Below are 27,116 nucleotides of genomic sequence, written 5' to 3' on the forward strand. Positions count from 1 at the left end.
GCTGCATGAGAAACTGTCAAAGTTGGCAAAAAGTGAGCGAAATGTGGAAGTGTAGACAGAAGTAATCGACGATGTTGGAAATTTCAGCGAAGCTTGCAAGTGTGTAACACGTTGGGTGGATCTGCAATAATGTCGGAGGTGAGAAACAATACGATGAAATTGTCTGTTACGTTGTGTTCTTTTGAAGTTGCCGACAATTTCCTCGCCGATTTGGTTTCGTCAGCTGTTGATTCATTGCGCCCATGCTTGTCATTACGTGTATTTATGCTGATAGCAAACTTCACTATATCGTATATCTTATACATGATGACAGTTGTATGGTACTATGAGTGTATTCGTCATCACAATGTCTTAATTTTTCTGGGTGTAATTAGATTACATTAGAATAAACATTATGCCCATTGACTGACAGTACCATACGTATCTGTGTACCGTTGCACATCTGCTTGCAGGTGTAACAGCCGTATTATGGTACAGTGAGTAAAAATATGCCATCACCATATTCTTAATTTCCTGAAGCCTTAAACTTGCCCATTTATTGATATTACCTGTACTATAGGGCAGGTTATCGGGAGTTCCACATGGGGGCGCTTGTGCACATACAGGAAATTGGGGATAGAATCCTGGCAGTGAATGGCCTTCTTGTACATAAGTTTTGGGTTAATGAAACGTGTTCTTAATTAACTCATCTGTGACGAATTTTGTTTTAAATGAAATATAAAAAAGTCTTTATTTTATATGGTGTTCTAGATTTGTACTGAGTACAGAATGCCAGAAAATGTAGATTGTTTAAATCAATAGGATGATACTGATAAAAACTAAATCCAAAATAGGACTCCAGTCTCGAGATGTCTTGGTGGGTGGAGAAGGGTAGGGGTTTGTCGTACCAGTTCTTAATCAATTAGCTTTAATCTCATAAAGCCCTTTTATGACGTTAGTGGTAAAGACATGTTCAAGTATATCAACTACCACAGGTATGACACAACTTAGCCTAGGCCCTACATCTCTTTTTCACAAACAAATTTGTTTATGCGAAAGATTTGAAATCAAAAACGGATTTCATATAGGCCTATATTTTATAAATCCTCCTCACATGGATACTTCATTTATTCCTCGACTTTGACTTTGTGTGTGACCAATGATTTGCTAATAAAATCCTACGGTATGCACATGTTTGGCAGGTGTGTTACCGGATAGCCTGGTTTTAGGTCTAACCTTGCAAGACATGTGTGCTGTTTAATGCTTTGTGTGATGTAAAATAAACTACTGACAGGTATTGAGACCCGAGCGCCCCCACGCGGAACTCTCGAGAACTCATATCTCTCATAGGCCTTATACATCACATTTCTGTCTGTGCATGTACAAGCAGTCTGTAGATGTACTACAGCTAGGAATAACACCTGACTTCATACTTTGTTGTGCACTTGCGCAGATATTGGAAGTTAGGGTTGGGGAATGTTCCATTTGCCCAACAATCATGCATGAAGGCTGTGTACCGCCAGGGTTCTACCCTACAGGGCCTATGAGAGATCCAATTTTTATGGAGTTCCGTGTGGGGGGGGGGGGGGGGGCTTCCATATATACTGGAAGTTGGGGTGTGTGAAAACGTTGAAAACAAAGACTCTTTTGATTTTTGGATCAATCAATGATTTTTTACGCACATTTGTTTCACTACATTCGTGTATTCTTCCACAGTACTGGAAGCCTAATTCTTAAATCCATGCACTGTGTTATATTTACAATAATCAACGTGTCTTACCTCAAGAAACAATTACTGAAATTGAGAGGTTTCACATTCTAAACAGTTTTCTGCCCTGATATTACAAGCCACTTGTACTGATGTAGCCTAATTCTGCAACTTTTTCAGCCACCTCTGCAAGCAATATTTTGAAATATTTTGAGAGAAGTCTGAGCTGTAAAGAAATACATTTGCACAGTTTTCAGTCAAACAGAAAATGATCAGAAATATTTCACTATATCATGATAACCCTTGAAGCAGGTCAGCTGTTTTTGGACAAGGAATTTTCAAGATTAGCTTGCTTTCATTTTCCTCCAAGCTTGGTGGAAATAAGTGGTAAACATGCAGTCATCTCTCATGTAGTCTTACATGAAGTAGTCAGGGTGCTACACACCTTCTACCAGTATGATGTGTCATGCCTGGAAATGTTCCATACAGTGCTACATGTTGGTACTTTTCTCTGTTCTTACATTTGTCCACTGTGAAGATTTAATTTCTAAATGCAAGCATGGCATTGAATGTTGGGCAAAATTTAGGAAGGACCATATAAACAGTGGATTTGCTTTTAAATGAATTTAACATTATAAAATTACCACAATGATCATTTACTTACAAGCTGGGATTGATAATAATTTTCAAAGTTCCATGTTGTTGATTTAATAGACCTACTCATCACTGTGGCTTAACGCTGTGGCTTTTTACTCATTTTCATTATTATTATTTTTTTTCATTCTTGTCTAATGCAGTTAGGTGATATGTATTGCTGTGTGTATCTATAAAATGAAACATACATGCCGTCTTTTTGGCTTTGAACACATAAACTACACAGGTGTCAATTTATGTAAACCTAAAACGTGAAAAATGAGCCAAAAAGTTTTATTCTGTACTTCAGACTAAACAGTTCAATATATATGTACACATATTGAAGTACTCCTGATATCAAATATCTGATGATTTTTATTTAACGATATCTTTGTGTAGATTAAACATACACATCAGTGAAATGCTTGTAATAATCCCGATCAGACAGAGAACATACATGTACACATTCACAGTATATATAGAATGATCAGTAATTAAGGTTGACTTGTCACCTAATTATTTCGTAAGACAATGGAGGCATCCAAAGATACCGCCATACTAATATTGCGATCGGGACTAAACGGGAAGATCTTTTTCTGTTTCTCATAGATACCCTAATTCTTCTAAAATTTGTGACAGATATGAGTAGTGTTGAAAGTAGAATATTACGTTTCTTTACCAGCCTTTTGGAAAGTAAAGATATGAGTATGTTGTTCATTAGATGGTCTAACCATGTGAGGAAAAAGAAACTCAGTATTCCTGCTAGAATTACATGTATGCTGACTGAAATGAGCAGACCGCGTGTCCCAAATTTTAGAAGAAATAGGATATGTATAAATTATCATGTATACAGATTATAGTCATGATAGTCCCCATGTGTCCGTGTTTAGGGCACCCCACCTGTGTTTTTTGAAAATGCCACAGTTTTATATATACCAGTGAACAGCTAAAGACATACGTGAGACGAATAAGGAATGATTGATATGACCCTGTTATGATTAGAAATTCCCCAAAATGTGGGTAGGGTACCCTAAATCGATACAAAAAGTTTGTTAAAATTGTGTCTTACATGTAGTTTTGGCGGTTAAGTGAAAAAGTTAGAAAGTCCTTTGTATACTGGTCCCTGCCATTGTTTTGAAAGATAATAAGATATAATGAGAAAGGATTAACGTAGTGTGTTACCTGTACATGAAGATGTGCCCAGTATCTAGCTGGTCCAGTGAACAGCCTAGCATAACAACTAAAGCAAAGAAATTTCATTTTATTGTTTCCAATATTTGGACTTCATACTCAGGGGAATTGTGGCAGGTGAGGTGCATTAATTAAAGTCGAAAAAATTGAGATCTTCAAAATGAATTTCCTCTCTTGTGCCCTGTAAAATAGGGACAAATTAAAATGAGTCATGTACAGATCTACTGAATGTCTGCCAAAGTGTTACGTATGCATACCCTTGAACACATTGACTGCTACCCTAATTCCTCAACCTTTTTGCACATGAAAGAGCAACTTTCAGTGAAATTTATGCACATTTTTAATTTGATTTTGGAGGCAAAACATCAGCTGGGTTGGCCAATTTCAGAGCTTCACATAAAGTATTATTTTATCAGTCTACACAAGATAATGCCTTCAGAATAAGGTTGATGAGTTATAGTAATCAGACATATCTTTATTGGTGTAGGTAGTTTAAAGGAGAAAAGAGAACTTAAAAACATGCCACTGTAGGCTGAAAAGAGCACATTTTTTTCTATCTGTTGGTGCCTGCTGCATGATTTTACGATTTTTCCTCGCCATACACTTAAAGCCTGAAAATGGCAAAACCGACATAAGTCACTGAGTCCATCGCGTCCTCCATCTTTAACACTCTGTACTCTTTATGCTGGGGGTGTGTTGCCTCTCGGCCAGGGAGAGTAGTTAAAACTGCTGGCTTGTTCGTGTAAACTCGTAACCTATGTCCAACATTCCGGTTTCCCGATTGTCAAGCGGAAAATGAGATGTACTGTTCACTACCTTCTGGGAAGAAGAGTTCTACTGGAAATATACGAACTGCACTTCGGCGATTTCCGACAGTAATCTCCTCCTAACACAGCAGACTTCAGGACTAGTTCTTAGGCAAAATGGAGTTGCCTACAGCGGATCTTGGTGCCGACTTTATTTATAATTTATCAACTTGAGGTGCATATTAGAATTTTTTTTATGGCATGCATCTGCGAGGAAAAGCATACTCTTTTCAATGGTATTTGATTGATATTTAAATTTTCTTCCCCTTTAACACATATACATCCCATGTACATATATTTAGGTTAAACATTTTTAATCTACTTGTACATGTATAGGACTTTTTACATTTCTGTTTTCTGTTTTTTTTTTTTTTGCCATTTTTTGATCGTTTATGGTGTACATGCCTTCAATTACCTTTCTATCCCTCTTTAATCTCTCTTAAATTACATATGTGATATATCTACATGTACCTGTACATCTAATACCGTGCTCCACCTTAGTACAGAGAGCTACATATAACCATATGGCAACCCAACCTAAGCCATGAATATTCATAAGGCTTCACGCCAGCTATTGATTTGCCTTGTTTTTGGTATGCGGAGTGTGCTGTAAATTGTACAATCAACGTAGCTAGAGTTCACTGCTAAAATACCGGTGGATGAGGGTCCTTTGTGGAGCAGAGACGTAGCACTGCAGCATTTGTTATTCATATTAATCATGATTTTTTTTTCTAATGCAGAAAATGGCTTACAAACATGCTTGTACACTGTATATTGAAACATTGTGAAGTGTGATTGATGCAAAAGAGAAGTTCTAAATGTAACTAGTTCTGTATGCTCAGGGAATGTCATGATATCCATGAATGTTTTCTATTAATTTTGTAGACTTCTGAAAGATGAAAACCACATGTCAGGGAAATTATATCATGTCCAGAAATTGGAACCATATTTTCCAAAGGATTTTTATATTGCATTAGGTAATAAAAAAATCCTTAAATCTGCTGGAACTTTCTCACATATATACATGTAATTACATTGTAAATATTTGATTGACAATCAGTTCAGAGAGTTTTTTTTCCTTCACAATATCTTGGTATTAATGAACAAAGTTATATGATTTGGCAAAACTTTTATAATTAATACACATAAAATTTTACAAAAAATGCTAATAAATGAAAACAGTTTATTACACTGTTTGGCATGTTTTAGTTTTCATGTAGGCCTAATATTTAGTGTATTTTATTATCAACTGTTATAGTTGACATACTCATTTTAATAGAATTACCATAATGGATTGATTTGTTTGTATTTTCTAATTAAGTATTCTTTGAATTTTTTACTATTTGTCCTAAACATGGAGATTAGGTGTAATAGAGTAGAAAACTGCTTTCAAGCATATGACCTGTCACATGCAGGAATTCAGGAAATCCAGAACTAGTTACATGTGTGTGAATTTTGTACGAATATGCCAAGCAAGCATTAGCTGAGATACATACAAATGTGGCAGTGTCAAGTATATTTCAGACTTTTTTCATGGAATGTGTTTTTTTGTAAATTATAATAACACTCTATTCTCACTTTTTGTACTTAGAAACTCAAATAATCAAGGACTGTTGACTTTCTCAAAGTATAGTAGTCCAAGATATGCATTTTCTTGTTTGAGGTCAATTTGTTTTCAATTCCTATTTTACAGAATATCTGTGGAATGTTGTGTTTTGATATAACAGTCTGTTGAATCAGTTTTACACACCAGAATACCACTTACGACCAACAGACAACTGTTAAGCTCTCAGGACTCGCCCCTGCACAGCGAGAAGAGGTGCACATGGTTGGAATCTGCTCTCTGACAGGGAGTAAAAATACTCCTGACAGCTTGTCAGGCTTTGTTCTTTACTGTGTATGTCATTCATCTGTCAATTCTGGCAAGCCTGCCCATCCACCCTTATTAGTGCAATGGCATCACCCGTAACCTTAACCTTTTGGTCATTTTGAGCATGACCCTCCCTAATTTTGTCAGGTCATTAGGTAATTCCATTTTAACTACAGTAGGGTGGAATGGAGGTGACAGAGCCTGTGCTCTTGCATGTGGTACTGTAAGCTATTGGTGTATGGGTTGGATTGGGTGGGGGGTGGGGGGCGGGGGGGGGGGGGGGGGCTGCAGCACATATGTGCATGGATTTCTTGTTTTGTTGCAGGCTGATATGAATGCAACACTTAGCAAACCAGTTCTTAACTTTCTGTGCCAACTTCTTGAATATTTTGCCTATAAGCAGAGCAATGTAACTTGATCACAGTGCCTGTGGTTTATAATGGTGATGTCTTGTTAGTGTTTAACACACAGAAGGTTTAAGAAGATATATTATCAGCAAGCAGGTTTGAAACTGATGTTAAAAAGGGATAAATCTTGTGTATACGTACATGTACACCAAATCGATAAATGGAAACTTGAGGGAAATTAGGTTGAACTTGTAGAATTATATTTAGAAAAGAAACATAAAATAAGATTGAGAAGATTTACCTTTCTACACTTTGAAGGCAGATGAAGGCATTTAAGTACTGGGTTCAAACCTACTGTATGTTTGGTCATACATGTTCAACTCTAGAATAGGGTATATGCTTGTGGTTCATACTACATTTTTGTGTTTTGTCAGTTTTTGTAATTAAGAAATAGGAGATTTTGAAGCACTCATTTTATATTTCTTCCTTTTTTTTTTAATGCTGTTATGAAACTTTGCAAGAGACTTGTTGATTCTAAATGTACAGTAAAAGCTGCTTCTGTAAATCTGCTGGTAATGTCTCCCAAAAATATTTATTTCTTTATTTGATTGGGGTTTTATGCCATACTCAAGAATATTTCACTTATACAACAGCAGCCTGCATTGTGGTGGGACGAAACCAGGCAAGAGTCTGGGGGAAACCCAAGTAGGCTGTATCACCGAAGAGGGAGCCGGCATGAGCTGGACTTGAACTCACAGCTACTTTGTGGGTGTTAATATATTGCCCAGATGATTTTGAGGTGATATACATGTATTTGTGAATTGGTGATCATCTCCATTAGTGAGGCAATCCATCAATCTGTCAGTCTGTCCATCTGTCCGGTTTTTCACAGGATTCGTTGCCTTCTTATGTACATGTACATACAAAGTCTGTAGCTGCCACCAAGATGAAAGATTCTCACTGACACTCCACTAGTTCACCACTGTCACACTTGTAGAAAACTTCAGGTACTCCACTCCCATAGCCTTAATGTACTCAGGGTGTAATAACTGCTGTGATCTGTTGAGCTAATTTCTCAAGTTCACCACTAGCACACTTGTAGCAGACTTCTGGCAATCCACTGCCATCCACCTAAGCCTGCAGACATCTGCTGGTCACAGGTGTACAACCATTCCCTAAATATTCCACAGGCACACCACAAGCAATCCACAGACCCACTGCTAGCACACTCGTAGCAGACTTCTAGCATTCCACTGCCATCCACCTAAGCCTGTAGACATCTGCTGGTCGCCGTTGTACCACCATTCCCTAAATATTCCACAGGCACACCACAAGCAATCCACAGACCCACTGCTAGCACACTGGTAGCAGACTTCTAGCATTCCACTGCCATCCACCTAAGCCTGCAGACATCTGCTGGTCACAGGTGTACAACCATTCCCAAAATATTCCACAGGCACACCACAAGCAATCCACAGACTTACTGCTAGCACACTTGTAGCAGACTTCTAGCATTCCACTGCCATTCACCTAAGCCTGTAGACATCTGCTGGTCACAGGTGTACAACCATTTCATGACTATTCCACCGGCACACCACAAGCAATCCACAGACCCACCGCTAGCACACTGGTAGCAGACTTCTAGCATTCCACTGCCATTCACCTAAGCCTGTAGACATCTGCTGGTCACAGGTGTACAACCATTTCATAACTATTCCACAGGCACACCTGCCACAAACCACAAGCTCACCACTAGCACTCGTATGTTTTATGAGCAGACTACATGTAAGTCTTTTTTCAATGTCAGATGAGGGTATAAAAATACAACTTGAAAATCCTCTAATTTGTGGAAAATATGAACTATCCCAACAATTTTTCCTTTTAAAGAAATATTTACATATTCAAAAAGCCTTAAAAAAACAGGAAATTCACAAAAAACCTCAATAGATTGGACAAAATAAAATGTTGGATTTTTTGAGTTTTATTTTTATATTTTTTTTTTGCCCATAAAACTCAAAATGATATTGTTATCCACTATCTGTTCCACTGGCAGACCAACAAGCAGCAAACCACAGACTGACCACTAGCACACTTGTAGCAAGCTTCTGGCATTCCACTACATTCACCTAAGCCTGTAGACATCTGCCGATCACTGGTTTACAACCATTCTGTAACTATTCCACAGGCACACCACAAGCAAACCATAGACACACCACTATCACACTTGTAGCAGACTTGTAGCATTCCACTACCATTCACCAAAGCCTGAAGACATCTGCTGGTCACTGGTGTACAACCATTCAATAACTATTCCACAAGCACACCACAAGCTCACCACAAGCAAACTACATGCTCACCACAAGCAAACTACATGCTCACCACTAGGTAGCTTTTAGATAACTCCCAGATCTCAGCTAGTGGTGTACATGTACATGTATACATGGCTCTGTGAATCACCATGACAGCTAAGCTGACTGTGTGGAGGATATATGGATTCTGCTTTAGGATTACAGTGCACCCTCCTGCCTCTCCACCACAGCTGGTCATTCCAAGCCTCCCTGCTTCCCAGCTGTACATGTATATATTGGGTCAGACCACTGGCCTTTGATTAATTTCCCAGATTCCCACTTACAATGTTAGACATAGGTGTGAGGCTCACGAAGAGTGGGGTTCCACCTGCTGGGACATGTCGGCTTATGCTGTTGGATATGTCGGTCTTCAGATGCATTGATGGGGCATCTTTAGACAAATTCTCAGTCGGGGTTAACCCAACCCTGTCAGAAAATACAAGGTAGTAGTTACTTGTGATGTAGGCTTGCATTTTTATTAGCACCATATCTTTCATCATTTGTTTAGTTTGTTGTTGGAATATCTGTGTATATTATTTGAGTGATCAGATATCTTGTACATGACTGCATGTAATCAAGATAGGTTCATTTGATCACAGCCACTTAATGTTCTTGTAGCTGTACTTCTATGTACTTCTGTTGTTTCTTCTTCAATATTCTGCACTGCCCTGAAAATTGTATTGCGCATATCAATGACTGTTAACACTATCAGCTGTGCTCACAGCTAACCTTGAGTGATAAAACTTAAGAGTATATATATATATATATATATATATATATGTAAGGTAAGCGGGTAGGGGAATTTTTTTTTCTGGCAGTTGAAAAGGATTAGGATTTTGAAGAAATTAACAGAAAGAGAAGAAAAGAAAAGAGAAATTCCATGGGAGCCCACTAAAGTTTTTGGGGAGAGTTGGTTTGGTTACCCTCAACAAATTTATTTTTTAATCAAGGCCTTGGAGGCACTGTAAAACACATTTAACTTTGTTAGAATGTTCACAGGCTAGCAAACACTTCTATCATGTCTATAGGAACTGGAGGTGCGTTTTGGTACTTGTTAAAGGGATCAACATTGTTTATGTTCGCCTCAGGTTTCTGTAAATATGTAGCCCACTCAGTAAGCTTGTGGATTCATCAACCAATTCCTCTGCTGTATTGAAGAGAATATAGGAGACTGCCTTGGAGAGAAATAGTATTGAGAACGAAGGTGTTCAATTTTTTGAAAGAATTAATAGGCTAATGTTTCAAACACGTTTTTAAGCAATGGGTATCTGTGAGATCTGCAAAATATTTATTATTGAAGGATATTATTTACTTTTCAAAGAACGTATATACCTATATGAAATTGTGAAAGAAGCATTTTTAGTAAGAAGCAATAATAGTAATAAATACATTTCTGTCAGAGTGAAGGGCTTAAATAGCTATTGACTAAGCAGCAAGCCAGGGGTCAAACTTTTAGGTCATTCACTTATTTTTAGAGTTCAAAAAAATATGACGGTAACCTCAAATTATGCTCAGGTCATCATAAAATTCGTAATTTAAATATCATGCAAATATTCCTAATTTTAGACACATAAATGATCGTTTGTTATTTTTTGTCCACCAACATGTTGTTTTACGTTGATGTAAATAAAATCTAATATATTTAACACCTTTACTTCATATTGGATGAATGCTCTTTTTGTTGGTCATCACTTTGAAGAGCTTTAAACCCCTATAAGCGATGTATACGTACTGTACTTAACCCTGTGTACTTCACCTACATGTACAAAAGCAAATAAAGGCCTTAAAATGATGCTGCTGATGCCAGATCTTAAGTCTTTCAAATAAGAAATTGATCAAACTTTACCAAAAAAAAAACCCTTGTGGGTTTCCTTCGAGTTCTGCCCGGTTTTCTCCTAAAGTAATGCACGTCGCTGTCGCATAAGAGAAATATTCTTGAGTATGGTGTGAAACAGATAAATAAAAAAATACTTGAAGTTCATTGGAGATCAATTGGTTTTCATGAATATTGCTTTCGTCATTTACATGCCGAACAAAGGCCTATAGTTCTAGACTCACCATTTTCTGCCACCTTTAAAATGACCACCATTTAATTTTAAGTGCATTTCAATGACCCAGGAGCCTCCAAGCAATGCTGTCCCTGTGTGTTCAAGCCCAGCTCATGCTGGCTTCCTCACTAGCTGTACATGGGAAGGTCTGCCAGCAACCTGTGGATGGTCGTGGGTTTCCGTTGAGTTCTGCATGGTTTCTTCCCTACCATAATGCAGGCCGCCATAGCATAAAAAAATAGTCTTAAGTATGGTGTAAAACAGATAAATAAATAAATACTTGAAGTTTATTCAAGGTCACTTGGTTTTCATGAATATTACTTGCATCATTTGCATGCTAAATAAAGGCCTGTAGTTAGTTCTAGATGCACGACCATTTAATTTTAAGTGAAATATTCATGAATATTTTGTTAAACTGAAATCGTAAAGCAAACCCAACTCGTTAAAGCTATGAGTGCGTTACTGAGAAAGGCATGGTGCCAAATTACACCTGCGCCACCTGTGTTGGGGAGAATTATCAGAAGCTGAGTCAGGAGTGCAGATTTATGGCCCGCGGCTACATCCTGAAGTATAAACCGCTGAAAATGCTGTGCAGACGCCGGAGTTGTCTGAGTGATTGTTCTCATTAGAGCTGAGAGCCTTTGTAATGAGCTGTGAGATTTCTGACGGCTCTCCAGTTCCCTGTGAGACGCCGATAAGGCATTGTTGATAACTGATGACAAGTCATAGCAGGCTGCGTGTTCTTGTTCTGCTGCTATATACTACAGCACGGAAGCTTAAACATTGTGGGTGAGGGGTAGGGAGAGGGTGGTTTGAGTACTGGTTGTACTGTAAACTTTTAAGCCGTCGTTCTTTGCTGATGCATCACACAAGTCTTGGAATCTGTAATTTTTTGGCAAAGGAAGACACATTTCCCACACACAAGTTTGGGTAAACATAATGTATTATTAATTTTAAGGACAGATATTATTGATGTTGATACCACTAAAGAACTGCATTTCTCTCCCAGTTTTATGGAAAAGTAAAGATATGAATATGTTGTTCATTAGACAGACTAACCATGTAAAAAAAAGGAACTAAATATTCCTGCTACAATTACATGTATATTGGCTGAAAAGAGCAGATCAGGTGTCCCAAAAATTAGAGTGCTTCATTGAAGCAGGTTGGACCAAAAATACGTGCAAGACTGTATGTCCTGTTGGAATGCTTATCACTGCAAAATTGTTGCTTCACCCTGCTGGCACTATGATTTCCTCTATCTATGACTCTGTCATCAGTTTATGAATGATTGAACATTTCTCGAGTATGGCATTAAACAATAATCAAATAAATAAATAAAAAAAGTTTTGCCCAGTAAGATTAAGGATGTCACGCTGATAGTACTGATTTGTTTCCACGGTGTTATTTCTTCCAGCATGTGCGTTATGGCATGGTGGCATGGACAGATGGGAAATGTCAGCCTGTCCCCATGCGGCTCTATCTCACAGATGAACATTTGTCCCTCCAAAAAGAAGAGGTCGTTTATGCAACACAGGAAGATGCAGACAAAGGGGCATTACTCCAGAAGGTAACCTCTCCAACTCTTCCAATTTAATTATGCTTTATAATGTAATACGAAGGTGTGGAGATAGCCTCCCTCTGTGTACCCTTCAAAATAGGAGATAGAAAATGTATGAAAACTTAACTTACATTTACGCCACTGTTTAATTTATGGTCCCTCTATATTTTCCAGCCTGAAAAATCTCCACATTTTCAGGGGAGCTAACTGTGAATAAAAGAGATCCCCAAGAAATCTCCAATCCCCCTTGTCTGACATGACATGTTAGGTATTTAAAAGACATCTCCAGTAAGGAGAACCACATTTATTATAGGTAATGGAAACATTCAGCATAAGGGGGTTACATGAATCCGATGTCTGAATAGAATTTTTCAGCGACTAACCCCATACAAATGTTGTGGACTGTTACTAGTTACGAAATGTGACGATTTATCGTGAACCCGTTGGGGGCCTGGGGCTGAGCGTGAAGGGCGGGGCAGAACACAAGCTACCCGTACTCATCTCACGGATATTTAAAAACCAAGCGGGTAAGTTTTGATATTCATTTACCACCATAGATTCTGATGAATAAGACTTTTTTAACCCAGATGGGAAATTTAAAAAAAAAAAAAATCCAACCACCCTATTTCTTCAATATTTTTTGCATATGAAAGAGTAACTTTCAGCCCCATTTATGCACAGTTTTAATCTGATTTTGGAGACAGAACTATACTGATTGGGTTGGCCAGTTTCAGGGATTTCACAAAAAGTATCATTTTAGTAGTCTACACAGAAAAATGCCATCAGAATATGCTTAAATAAACATTTTACAAAGATACGTAAAGGTTGAAGAATTACAGTACTTTCCAGGACAGCTTCTAATCTGTCGTCTGATAAATACTCCATTTTAGTGTTTTTTGTTTTCTTTTCCTTTCTTGAAGAGTGGTTAAGTTTCCTCTGCTTATAGATCAAGCTTATTGACCTAAATTGAAAAGCTCTTAAGTATGGCATTTAACACAGGTGAAAGAATAAAGTAAACAGAATGAGAGAAGACTGAGTTATCAACACCTATGCTTATAAACACGTCTTGTTTTATATTTTGCAGCTGATAAGACTGGACAGCTTTTCGTTGGTGATGCAATTTTGAAGGTACGGTATATGTAATCCTCATCCATATACTTTAAATCCCTGAGTTCTGTGGACAGTGTAGTGTACCTGACTTTATTGACACCTTTGTAGGAAAATTTGACGACAGTGCGTTATGTGACACCAGTGTTGTATTGTGTTTTACGGATGAGCCAACTTTGAAAAATTTACAAAATTGGAATAATAATGAAATGGAAAGTCCACCATATTATTGTGTCCAATCTTGATGTCTTTTCTGATTTTCGTGTTTCTCAAGGCTTTCCGATCATGTACATATGTTTTCAGCCTGAAGTATTGCGAGGATGGTCCAATTTTTTCTCATATTGAATGATTTTCATGTTTTATTTTTATTTTTATTCCAACCTCCAACATATAAAAAAAATATATTCTGTCTGTTACATAACAATTAATTATAACTGATAAAACCTTAATATTCTGTCTGCACATACATGCACATGTATACAGGTATTAAAAATCATAGTTCTGGCACAGTTTAATAGAAAATCTTCTCAGCTTGAAAACCCTGTTTAAGACCTCACGCCATACAAGTGAAATATTTCTGCTTTCTGACTGTCACTGATTCATGATTTCAGGTTAATGGAGCCAATATGGAACATGCTACCCATGAGCAGGTTGTCAAGGCCCTCCGTAACGCCGGTGATATGGTCACCGTGACAACCAAACATTTCCGTCCTGCATCCCACTTCCTGAGCAAGGGCAAGTAACCCCAGTCTTCATTGTGTTTGATGTGAAATTAACAGCCATGTTCCTTTTGATGTGACTTGTATTTACAAATGTAGCAGATTAGATCTGAGTAGATTCCTTGACTGGATATGACCAAAAAAATAAAACTTTCGTATCACAGTTTTGCGACAGACATCATTACCATCAGACCAGCCTACTAAGTGACAAAAGCTGTGGTCAAAATGCAGAGAGAAACAGAAAATGTCAAAGCACCTCTTTTTCCAATTCAGCCCGGCGGCAACACTTTGAAGTTAATTCTATAAGGAGATTTCTTGTTATTGTCACAGGAAGCACCAGGCATGAGGGCAAAGACATACAGGTATGTTTACTAATTCTTGTAGATTTGATGTTGATGTAGGCCACATCCTTAGTGCGGCTTTGAGAAAGCAAAAATTTTCAAACCTGTGTATAAAATTTGGCATTAGGCTTTCAGGAAACTTTTTCTTGTGGTTTTTTTCACCTGTTGTTTTGAAAGTGTTATGTCAGTTACATCTATTTCTGTCAGTTAGGTACACCATTGGTAACTCGATCACCACTGGCATATTTATAGAATCATCAACTTAGTACACTGTATATTTGACACTTTGGGAAACTTTTGGAAATGAAGCATCATAAATCACAAGTCTTAAAGAGTTATGCCCCCTCTCAACTCTCTCCTGTTTAAAGGAAAAGATCTCGGAAAATCGAAGTAGGCATCACTAAATGGACCACTTACAAATTTGCATAAATATGCTTTCATTTATTTGTTTAGATTTTTGTGAAAAGAGTTAAAAGCGTTCAGACATTTGAATTTTATGGAAGTTTTTCCAACTCCACTCATGACACTGAATGTTGGAAGAACTCTTTTTACCCATGAGTAAAAGATTACTGAAGTAATGTTCCCAGAAATTCCTTCCTTCTGCATGGTGAACATCAGGAAAAAAAGATGTGACGTCAGAGTTCCTAGACACTGTTAGTATGGCTCATAGAGCCCACCATAGTATTCAGATATTTGAATGCCTTTCAACAACCTCCAAAGAAAACCTGAAAACATAAATTTTTTTACTCAGTTGTTTTCATTTGTCTATAGGATGAACCTTACTTCGTATTTTATCTTTTACTTTAAATGCCAAAGTTTGGGTGCATGCAGTCCTGTATGTAAGAGATTATGAAGAGTTCATTGAAAAGTTAGATTTTAATGTGCAAAACTGTGCCTCGTCTGTTTTAGCATTAGCTGGGGATAATTTGTCTTTCTGGGTTTACAGGGCACCTTTCATTTGCTTAAGTTTCTGCGGGAGGAGAATCAGTTTTGTCTTAAATTCTTTTCAAATAGAACTAAGAACTTTGTCAGAATAATGCATTGATAAGGTTTTACATGTTATAATCATTAAGGTTTGCCTGTATCAGTCAAAGTTGAATTAGCCGTTTTGAAATTAAGCTGAAATATATGACCTTTTCCGACTTTCGCATTTGTTAAACAGTCTGTTTTCACCTCACTTTCAGCAGAGAGAGACGACCAACAATTTACCAAGGGTAGAGACACGCTGGACAGATACTGTAACGATACCCCTTATGTACTCGTACCTCTCCAGGTATACACCTGGAACTGATAAAATCAGGTGAGTATCTGAATGTATGTCTGTCCGTTTGGCTGTCTGTCTGTTTACCTGCCTATTTGGTTTTTTTCTTTATATATTTAAATGTTGTTTAAATCCATATTCAAGAAATTGAAATTGCACTGAGTAGGCCTTTGTGGCAAACTTTCATTATGCCGAGGAGAATAATAAAAAAAACTTACAGATCATGTTTATGACATAACTTTTCATAGCCTTTCATGTACAGGTTGCAGAATTTGTATGTTTTCTCCACCTTTAACTTGTAAAAACAATACCTCTTCAAGTATTTACTGGTACGCTATATTCATAAAACTTGTAGCACATGTGCACCTCAGTTGTAGTTGTGGAGAAGAACCAAAGTGCTTCTCATTGACCTTGACCTTGACCTATTTTTTTTTCAAGGTTTTCGGCCATTACATGCACACTGTTTCTTGCAACTTTGTTTAAGGCCATGGGGTATTTAGTATGTTGCACAATCCTTTTTTTATATTTTCAGACCTAATTCCTTTGAGGTTTTCGGAGCTGATGGGAATTCTTCAGGTATAATTCAGTGTGAGGACAGCACAAGTTTGTCAGACTGGATACAGTCTATACAGAGCAACAGCAGCGCTCTGCTCACACGGACAGTAAGTAGAGCTTGACATTTGGTACCTGTGATAATTACATCAGGTATTTGTTCATCAGGTATCATGTTTTTAATTATGTAATTCAGTTTAAAGACCATTGAAAAACATATTAGCTTATTTTTTAATGATTCTCTATATTGATAAAATGAAGTGTTTAGTTTGAATGAATGAATGATTATGGTTTAACGCCACATCGGCAATATTTCAGCCATATCGTGGCGATGTTTAGTTTGAAATGTATGGTGCTTTGTCTTTTTTAAATAATTTAGGTGTCAATAATGTCATAAGGGTTCTTGTTTTTTTTTTCTCAGTCCAAAGAGAGTATTTATAATTATTATTATTATTAGTAGTAGTATTATGATGCTTTATTGCACACTCAAGTCCATAGAATACAAACATGCAAGATGAATTCTGTGATTACATACAGTGACAGCTTATAACCAGACATTGTATTAATACAAGGTATGACTCCACATAGCACAAATTACTCAATGAACACGGACATCCGAGGTCCATACAGAAGCTGTCCTTTGATTGTTACTGGATTTGAGTCTTGTTAACAAAGAGCATGAGATCTGCAGATATTACCTTGTGCATGACAAACATTTCACTGCAGCTGTATTTTAACTTCATCATCCACCTGAATGCATTGTTATGCATTACTTTCATTTTCTTAAAACTTACATTCTGCAAATGTAAAGTCAATATTGAACAACAAGAAATATTTGAACAATACTACCTGAACAGTGTTTTCTTCACAGTAAGAGAACACCCCCCCGAACTTGCGATGTATGACATTCACTCTGATATGAAGTTTTCTACGTTGATCGTCCGTGTCATCGCTATCACTAAAATCGTGTGTAACTATGTGACCAAGATACAGGTACCTTTTAGCATAAGGTATGGTGTCTCCACAGAGCCTCACAGATGGGGTAAGAAGCTCCCATAGCCTTTGGGCGTTATTAATAAGCGTACGGTTTTCTTACAATTATAAAGAATATCATGTGAGGTTGAAAAGTCAGAGCAGATGTCTAACAAACGCTGGACAGACTTCACTGATGGGCATAACAAACAAACATCGTCAGCATACGTTAAATGGTTTATGAAATGTCCAGCAATATTACATCAGACACCAGCATTACTTAAACATGCATCTAAATCAGGTAAATATACAGAAAAAAGAGCAGGTGACAAAAGCACACCTTGGCGCGTTATGTATTAAATATATGTTGTAACTCTCTCTTGAACATTTACACTAGGAAATGATAATGTCATTCAAAGGGCAAAATGAAATTTCATGCACTAACAGAAGTTTCACATCAGTTGCTTCCTACATTATCAGTATAGTTGGTAAAGCCCCCAACTCCCAACTCCTTGTTGTTATGTCAAAGAAACATAAAAAATATACATATATATATAATAAAGGCAGATTTTGAGTATATTCATTTCAAGGTTTTTCCACTCCCGCTTATTTATCCTGTGTATTTCACTTTCAGAAAGTATAATTGATAAAGTGCATAAATTAATTCCTTCATTTGTGTTACAGATTCAAGTTGCAAACCGCACATTACTTCCTTCCGAACAGGTCAGTAGTTCTGTTTAAAAATACTGATGTCTCCAAGAAAGCAAACTAAGATGATTTTACCATACTTAATACACTCAACAAAAATATAAAATCACAAAAAAGAAAACCACAGTGGTTGGTAATCACAGTTCACGCTCTTCGTGATGCTAACGGTGGACACACTGAGTACTGGTACTGAGGCCTGTGAACTTACTGATCACTTACCGATCACCTGGATTATTGCCCTAAAATGTGAAAATCTGGTGGAAATTGAAGCCACAGTTGATAGTGAATACTTACACTAATTGTTGATTTACCATGTTATATAATACTGAGAGGAAACAGTACAAAATTACTTTGTGCGTTTATATTTTTGTTGAGTGTATATATAATTTTAGATAATACAGATTTTGCGAATGTCTTGTTAATCTTCTACCTTAAAGCCATTAGCTTTCAGAGAGGTTTCCGTAAACAGTGAATGTTTTAGGGGTAAAATTTAATGTAAGTGATTCCTGTCCAGACGTAAGTGGGAAGGTCTGGCAACAACCTGCGGATGGTCGTGGGTTTTCCCCGGCCTCTGCCCAGTTTCCTCCCACCATAATGCTGGCCACCGTCATATAAGTGAAATATTCTTGAGTACGGCGTAAAACACCAATCAAATAAATCAGATAATGTAAACGAAGTATCATATCAGACCGTAACCATGAGGGGACCTGCATGGCCGAGTGGTGAGGGTTCTAGGGCAGCAGAAAGCCTCAAAAGATTCTGAGTTCTAGTCCAGCTCATACTGTCTTCCTCTCTGGTCATAAGTGGGAAGGTTTGCCAGCAAACTGCGGTTTGTCGTGGGTTTCCTCAGGGCTCTACCTGGTTTCTTCCAGCCATAATGTTTGGTGGCATCACGTCAGTGAAATATTCTTGGGTACGGCATAATTCACCAGTTAAATAAATAAACATAGTTGCAAACAATGTTCAACTCCATCCTTTATAAAACAAATATGTCAGGCTCAAACTAACTCATACAAACCTTTAACAAAAGACGAACAAAAACAGCCAGTCACATGGGTACACGTAAATGTCTCATCAGTCACATGGATACATGTAAATGCCTCATCTGTTTCATGGGTACACGTAAATGCCTCATCAGTCACAGGGATACACGTAAATGCCTCATCAGTCACATGGGTACATGTAAATGCCTCATCAGTCACATGGGTACAGGTAAATGCCTCATCAGTCACATGGATACACCTAAATGCCTCATCAGTCACATGGTTATGCGTAAATGCCTCATCAGTCACATGGATACACGTAAATGCCTCATCAGTCACATGGATACACATAAATGCCTCATCAGTCACAGGGATACGCGTAAATGCCTCATCAGTCACATGGATACACCTAAATGCCTCATCAGTCACATGGGTACACGTAAATGCCTCATCAGTCACATGGATACATGTAAATGCCTCATCAGTCACATGGGTACAGGTAAATGCCTCATCAGTCACATGGATACACGTAAATGCCTCATCAGTCACATGGTTATGCGTAAATGCCTCATCAGTCACATGGATACACGTAAATGCCTCATCAGTCACATGGATACACATAAATGCCTCATCAGTCACAGGGATACGCGTAAATGCCTCATCAGTCACATGGATACACGTAAATGCCTCATCAGTCACATGGGTACACGTAAATGCCTCATCAGTCACATGGATACACGTAAATGCCTCATCAGTCACAGGGATACACGTAAATGCCTCATCAGTCACATGGGTACACGTAAATGCCTCATCAGTCACATGGGTACACGTAAATGCCTCATCAGTCACATGGGTACACGTAAATGCCTCATCAGTCACATGGATACATGTAAATGCCTCATCAGTCACAGGGATACACGTAAATGCCTCATCAGTCACATGGATACACGTAAATGCCTCATCAGTCACGTGGATACGTGTAAATGCCTCATCAGTCACATGGATACACCTAAATGCCTCATCAGTCACGTGGATACGTGTAAATGCTTCATCAGTCACGTGGATACGTGTAAATGCTTCATCAGTCACGTGGATACGTGTAAATGCCTCATCTGTTTCATGAATTCATGTACCTATAAATGCCAGTGTTCTGTATTTGATCAGATCCACCATTTCTGCTGGGTATTTGAGCGCATTTCTCCCACACGTTATTGGCAGAGCTGGAAGGCCAAATTCCTCGCTCTCCGGGGATCAGAAGTCTTTGTCTTTGAGTTTCCACCAGTAAGTACTTTATGACGAAACAGCTTAACACAAAAGATAATCAGAGTACATATGCATGTAGCTGTGGATTTGGTTGCTTTTCTGGGTTCTAGATTTATAACAAGAAGGGAGTTTGAACTCTTTTGTTGTTTAAGGTAAAAACAGTCTTACTACCTTTGTTGACCTTAATTTATCGATCACTTACAGTGATCTCAGTGTTCAATTCCTCAATTCCACTATTCCCAGACTCTCTGCTGGACTCTAGGAAACAAGAGATAGAGGATTTTCTCCGATTGTGTGTACTTTGCTGCTTTGCTAAATAATGGGATAATCTATCTCCAGGTCATGTGTTGTATTTTACAGTGTACAACACGTGATTGGGCCAGAGGAGAGCGGATTTTTAAGGTGTACGACTGTATGTTTAAAATTATGAAGGTAAGATTCAGTGAGTAACACTTTCAACTGTGTTATGCCTTTCGTGATATTGATGTCTACTCTGACGTTAAAAACATTGACAAACAATCTAGCAGCACGAATTCAGTCAAAATTTGGCTGTTGTTTGTAGATAAGCTGAAATAGTTCCCTCTCACAGACTAGTCTGTGCATGTGCTAATGTTAAAATTGTTGATAAAGTTCCTAATCTTCATTAACTGGGCCGCATTATAACCTTGAAAGTACTTGAATTTTATTTTGGTAATTCAAGGACTGGAAAGTGCTTGAATTTGACCATTTTTATGTGGAGGTCCTTGAAAGTACTTGATTTTGTTTGTGTCACGTGAAGAAAGTTATTCAGTGGTAAGACTCTGTGAATCAACTGGCAATGGGCATGCACCTAGAGCGGCAGCCAGTGGTATGTACGTGATCATAGTTTTGTGCCATTACAGACTTCCTTTTTCCACCACAGGGGGCTAAGATCAGCATTTTTTGGTTTGGCGTGAAGAACTTATGCTGTAATCATTGAGAGTGATTTGGTGCGTGAAAAAAAGCATTAGAGATGCCAGGCAACTGTTGTTTTAGTGATGAATGGCTGCCATTCACAGATTTCAAGGACTGGTTTGTGCGCAATGCCAGCCGTGTCAGTTGGGCATACTGCCGATTGTGTCTCCGAAGTATAAATGTCTCCAGTACGGGCAAGTCTGCCCTGGACTACTCGTGACTGACAGTGGCGCTGTTTACAAACACGTGCATTGTGCAGAAATATTTTAAGCTGTGCTTTTTATTCTGACGGGCAGTGGAAATTGATAAGAATCAGTGGCACCAACACCACTGCATACCAGTCGAATGCTGTACCAGGGTTGTGAAATGACCTAAAAAGTATTCGCCTGTTGTCGCAGTTTGTACGTGAAAGCGGAGTGTGACTGTTGTTTGTACGTGAAAGCGGAATGTGACTGTTGTTTGTACGTGAAAGCGGAGTGTGACTGTTGTTTGTACATGAAAGCCGAGTGTGACTGTTGTTTGAGGTACTTGAATTTGTATGTTAAGTACTTGAAAGTACTTGAAATGTCCTTGAATATTTTGGCCGTGAGGTATGCGAACCCTGTACAGGGTTATGTTTTCAAACATAAAAATCATTTTAATACCATAAATAGTACAGGTATGTGTCAGACACCCGCTGAAAGGCAATAATTTCAGTTTTTGTGATAAACAAAAAGAAAATTTGATTTGATTAGTAAATATGGACGTTGCGTCAAAAATGGGCTGTACAGCCCCTATAGGCTCAGTAAAGCAATTGTCTTTGGCACGATACACTCCATTTAGTTTTGAGCTCTGACTAGTTTCCTTCACCCATAATTGTGGCTACCATCCTATTAATAATATATATATATAAAACATAAAGCACCATTTACATAAATAAGAAAATAAAATGTGAAAAGACAACTGAAGAAGAGTTTTTTTGTATACATCACTATACAAAAATTCAGAATAAATAGATAGTATCAGTTTTGGTATTTGAAATTTCATCCTTTCGCTTTTCACATTTCAGGACACAGAGCTTCTGGACGATCGTCATCATTGTTTCCTGGTGCAGGCTGGGAATGAGGAATCTGTGTACATGTCCATGGAGACACGAACGGAAGTGTTAAGGCTGGAGAAGGCGTGGCACAGAGCTAACCACATGGCTGTAACCAAACTAGGGGTGAGTGTCAGAGTGGGTGTCAGGTGTTATGGGTGGAGAAGGCGTGGCACAGAGCTAACCTCATGGCTGTCACCAAACTAGGGGCGAGTGTCAGAGTGGGTGTCAGGTGTTATGGGTGGAGAAGGTCTGGCACAGAGCTAACCTCATGGCTGTAACCAAACTAGGGGTGAGTGTCAGAGTGGGTGTCAGGTGTTATGGGTGGAGAAGACCTGGCACAGAGCTAACCACATGGCTGTCACCAAACTAGGGGTGAGTGTCAGAGTGGGTGTCAGGTGTTATGGCTGGAGAAGGCCTGACACAGAGCTAACCACATGGCTGTAACCAAACTAGGGGTGAGTGTCAGAGTGGGTGTCAGGTGCTACGGCTGGAGTAGACCTGGCACAGAGTTAACCACATGGCTGTTGTCGAACTAGGGGTGAGTGTCAGAGTGGGTGTCAGGTGTTATGGATGGAGAAGGCGTGGCACAGAGCTAACCTCATGGCTGTCACCAAACTAGGGGTGAGTGTCAGAGTGGGTGTCAGGTGTTATGGGTGGAGAAGGCCTGGCACAGAGCTAACCTCATGGCTGTCACCAAACTAGGGGTGAGTGTCAGAGTGGGCGTCAGGTGTTATGGATGGAGAAGGCGTGGCACAGAGCTAACCTCATGGCTGTCACCAAACTAGGGTGAGTGTCAGAGTGGGTGTCAGGTGTTATGGGTGGAGAAGGTCTGACACAGAGCTAACCACATGACTGTCACCAAACTAGGGGTGAGTGTCAGAGTGGGTGTCAGGTGTTATGGGTGGAGAAGGCCTGGCACAGAGCTAACCTCATGGCTGTCACCAAACTAGGGGTGAGTGTCAGAGTGGGTGTCAGGTGTTACGGTTGGAGAAGGAGGCCTGGCACAGAGCTAACCTCATGGCTGTCACCAAACTAGGGGTGAGTGTCAGAGTGGGTGTCAGGCATTATGGGTGGAGAAGGCCTGGCACAGAGCTAACCTCATGACTGTCACCAAACTAGGGGGTGAGTGTCAGAGTGGGTGTCAGGCATTATCGGTGGAGAAAGCCTGGCTCAGAGCAAACCACTTGGCTGTCACCAAACTAGGGGTGAGTGTCAGAGTGGGTGTCAGGTGTTATGGGTGGAGAAGGCCTGGCACAGAGCTAACCTCAGACGGTTACATCTAGCAGGGTTTGACTAAATTTCCAGTTTATCCATTTAGCCATAGTATATCCCTTCCTTCATTTCTGGTTACCATTATTCTTCAACCTTTTCGCATGTTTGCAAGGTGTTTATTTCTAAAGCTATTTTTCTGTGTAGGCTGTAGACTTGATAAAATTATTGCACTGAATTATTCTGTATAAACTGATAAATTTATGCTCTTTGTAAAGCAATGAAACTGGCTGACTAATCCAACCAATGTAGTTTTTCTCTCCAAAATCAAATTAAAAATATGCATAAATTGCCCTGAATTATTCTGTATAAACTGATAAATTTATGCTCTTTGTAAAGCAATGAAACTGGCTGACTAATCCAACCAATGTAGTTTTTCTCTCCAAAATCAAATTAAAAATATGCATAAATTGCACTGAATTATTCTGTATAAACTGATAAATTTATGCTCTTTGTAAAGCAATGAAACTGGCTGACTAATCCAACCAATGTAGTTTTGTCTCCAAAATCAAATTACAGATGCGCATAAATTTGTAATAAAAGTTGATCTTTCATATGTGAAAAGGTTGAGGGATTAGGGTTCTAAGAATACATGTTAGAAATTCAACTGAAACAGAAAAACTGATGATGTTGAGTGGTATTTATTTGTTGTTTTTTCAGAGTAAGACCTTTGGTTGTTCATGGCGAGGTTCCTTGTCTGGTCTGACACTCGATATCAACAGTGGATTTTCTCTCTATGACAGTGAGTCACGGGTGAGTTAGTCCAGCTTCAATTCCTTATGAAATGCCTGAAAAATTGCGCATGTTGAGTTAAAGGTTTGTTTCTAGGAACATATGATTTTGTTTGCAACTGCTCTTTCGACAGTTCATTGGAGAATTTGACTTACATAAATACATTGTTCGCAGGAGCGTTTCCATGGACTCCGTGCCATCCAGTAAGACCTGCATTAGCGCAAAGCAAATTGAACAGATCCCCTTTTTAATGCATATTGGACGAGGATTTATTGCTGAGGTGGATTGATAGAGATATAGAATCTCACAGGCAGCAGCAATTGTCAGTTTTAAAGTCATTGGTTTAAATAGGGAATGGTGATAGGAATTGTGGGTTGTTTCCTTACAGAGTTACATGTGGAGCTACAAGTTCTCTCAGCTCAAGGGTTCGTCAGATGATGGCAAAACAAAGCTGAAGCTACATTTTCAGAACAGCACAAACAAACAGATTGAAACAAGGGTGAGTGACACTTGCGTCTGCCTGGCTTTCTCCCACCGTAATGATGGCCACCGTTGCATAAGTGAAATATTCTTGAGTACGGTGTAAAAAAACAATCAAATAAATAAGTTACCTTTATCCCTTTTTGAAACATCATAATTTAAAGGATCCATGAAAACGAACCCCAAAACAGAGATTATGGCTTTAAGAATAATAAAAAACACTCACAAAAATTTCGTTCCTCAGCCTTGTTTTATATTTCTTAATAGCCTGTCTATTTCATGCCTATTTTCTGTCAACATTGACATCATGACTACAGGGTACTTATTTTCTGGTATGGTCACTGGAGTCTTGGCAAATGTAGTTTAAAGCAATTACAACGTGGGAAGGTCTGCAGTAACCTACCGATGGACATTGGTTTCCTCCCTGTGAAATATTCTTGAGTACGGCATAAAACACCAATCAAATGAATAAATGAAGCTGTAACAAGACCCAGTGAGGACGTCCTGAACTGCATATTATTAAGAAATATATTACAGCCAACTGTTTTCTATATCCTTTAAAGGCATATTTTTATTACTTGGTAGTCATGAATACATGCAGGTCGCCGTGATAGGGCTGCTGTTAAACAGTAATGGTTGACTTCATAATGATGTTGACTTGACATCGTATGTGTGTGAGAATCAAAATTGAAGAACAGGTCATGATGACTTCTTCTCCGTCTGTATGTGGGAAGGTCTGAAAGAAACCTACGTATGGTCGTGGGTTTCTCCTGGGCTCTGCCCGGTTTCTTCCCATCATAATGCTAACCGCTGTCGTATAAGGCAAATATTCTTAAGTACTGCGTAAAACACCAATCAAATAAATTAATAAATCAAAATTGAGGAATTTTCTGCGCTATGATAAGAAAAAAATTACTGGAGTTTTGGAAATGTCCGAAGGTTTAAATTCCAGTCATCGATTAGTTAAGTAAAATTTGACTGCATGCTTAAGGTTACTTGCACACAAGTGGCAGCTGCCATTGTTTACCTTTCTACTTGTAACTCATGTATGGTTTTATGTGAAATAAAAATTTAATTAAAAATGCAGTTATTTTTTTTAAACAACTTTAACAGTTTGTTTATGTGATTTTTCTCTGTAGGAAGTGGAGTGTACAAATCTGAAGGCATTACTCTTCAGCATCCATGCGTTCCTGTCAGCCAAACTGGCTTCCGTTGACCCTGCCTTTCTCCAGAATTGTTAGCAGAGCCATCTGGTGGAGAAAGTCAGCAATGGCAAGAGTATGGAAAGCCTACAACATTTTGATAGCTCTTGATGGCATTGTATTTTTGTGGAAGAAACCAATAACAGTAAGATTTTAAGATGTTTTGTTCGGTGCATAGGAGAAAACTGCTAATGCGAAGGAAGTATTGTGGTTAATAATGAGTGACGTTGGTCACTGTGAGAACATTTGTGAAACAGTAAAGTTGTACAGTGCATGAATCTGCAGGTGTTAAATTCATATATGGGGAAAAAATAGACGTGTTGCTTTGTATGGATTGAGAAGCTTGCCAATTGCTGACAAAACTATCAATATTTATGATGCGATTTATGTGCGATCAAAGTTTCAAATTTCCAAAGCAAATAAACTATGTAAGTGAAAAGCATTGTTAGTCTTAAGCCTAAAAAATGCCTCTTAACAGAGTTTTGTTGAGAATGCCGAAACAGTTGAGTTTTAAAAGTCATTTAAGACTTTATAAAGACTGCTTTTGTTGTAGAAACCAAGGTCATTTTAGTAAGACTACTGAGGATGTCATGTCATTATACACACAGTTTTACAATGAACCTGACCAATTTTTTAACTGTGGCAGGAATGTTTTTCTGACAAATTATGGAGAGTAATATCATGAGTATGTTAGTATTTATATCAGGTGAATTATGCCAAGTTCACAGTGTCGTTCAGTGGATTGTGAACAGAAAGTGAACCATAGCAGTTTTAATTACATGAGGCCATTGAACTTTCTCTGAAGTCTGAAGAAAAGATTTTGTTGAACTTTGTATTGACTGGACAGAATTGTTGTGTGTATTCCAGTGAAAATCAGTCAACTCATCAGATGTGTAATTGAAAGACTTTTTTTTTTATAATCATGCCAACAGTGAAGTATATTGCTTGGCCTGCAGGTATTTTGCAGTCTTAGTGTATCATAGTGAACTGTAGTGAAGCGCCATCTAGTGGACATCTTGCAAATGAAC

The 27,116-nt window shown here is 38.4% G+C and overlaps 1 protein-coding gene across 2 annotated transcripts; it reads left to right on the plus strand.

The window, feature by feature from the left end:
* The first annotated feature begins 9 nt into the window (after window positions 1–9).
* Window positions 10–26,388, plus strand: LOC135463838 (gamma-2-syntrophin-like). 2 transcript variants are annotated; one of them, XM_064741283.1, is made up of 15 exons: window positions 10–138; window positions 12,345–12,497; window positions 12,901–13,015; window positions 13,573–13,616; window positions 14,207–14,334; window positions 14,649–14,676; window positions 15,840–15,955; window positions 16,449–16,578; window positions 18,125–18,163; window positions 20,296–20,412; window positions 20,755–20,826; window positions 22,376–22,528; window positions 24,335–24,427; window positions 24,795–24,905; window positions 26,026–26,388. In XM_064741283.1, exons 1-15 carry the CDS (start codon window positions 130–132, stop codon window positions 26,125–26,127), a joined length of 1,410 nt encoding a protein of 469 aa, XP_064597353.1. In that variant the 5' UTR covers window positions 10–129; the 3' UTR covers window positions 26,128–26,388. The 2 variants fall into 2 exon arrangements, with proteins under 2 accessions (XP_064597353.1, XP_064597354.1); XM_064741284.1 differs by having other exon boundaries at window positions 15,843–15,955.
* Window positions 26,389–27,116: the final 728 nt, after the last annotated feature.

This window comes from Liolophura sinensis, chromosome 3 (assembly GCF_032854445.1).
Source record: "Liolophura sinensis isolate JHLJ2023 chromosome 3, CUHK_Ljap_v2, whole genome shotgun sequence".
Taxonomy (NCBI): domain Eukaryota; kingdom Metazoa; phylum Mollusca; class Polyplacophora; order Chitonida; family Chitonidae; genus Liolophura; species Liolophura sinensis.

Excerpts from the sequence above, each read along its gene's own strand:
- LOC135463838 (XM_064741283.1), top strand. Across the intron at positions 15,956-16,448 it reads CCTGGAACTGATAAAATCAG|ACCTAATTCCTTTGAGGTTT; the intron begins GTGAGTATCTGA and ends TTATATTTTCAG. Across the intron at positions 16,579-18,124 it reads GCGCTCTGCTCACACGGACA|ATTCAAGTTGCAAACCGCAC; the intron begins GTAAGTAGAGCT and ends TTTGTGTTACAG.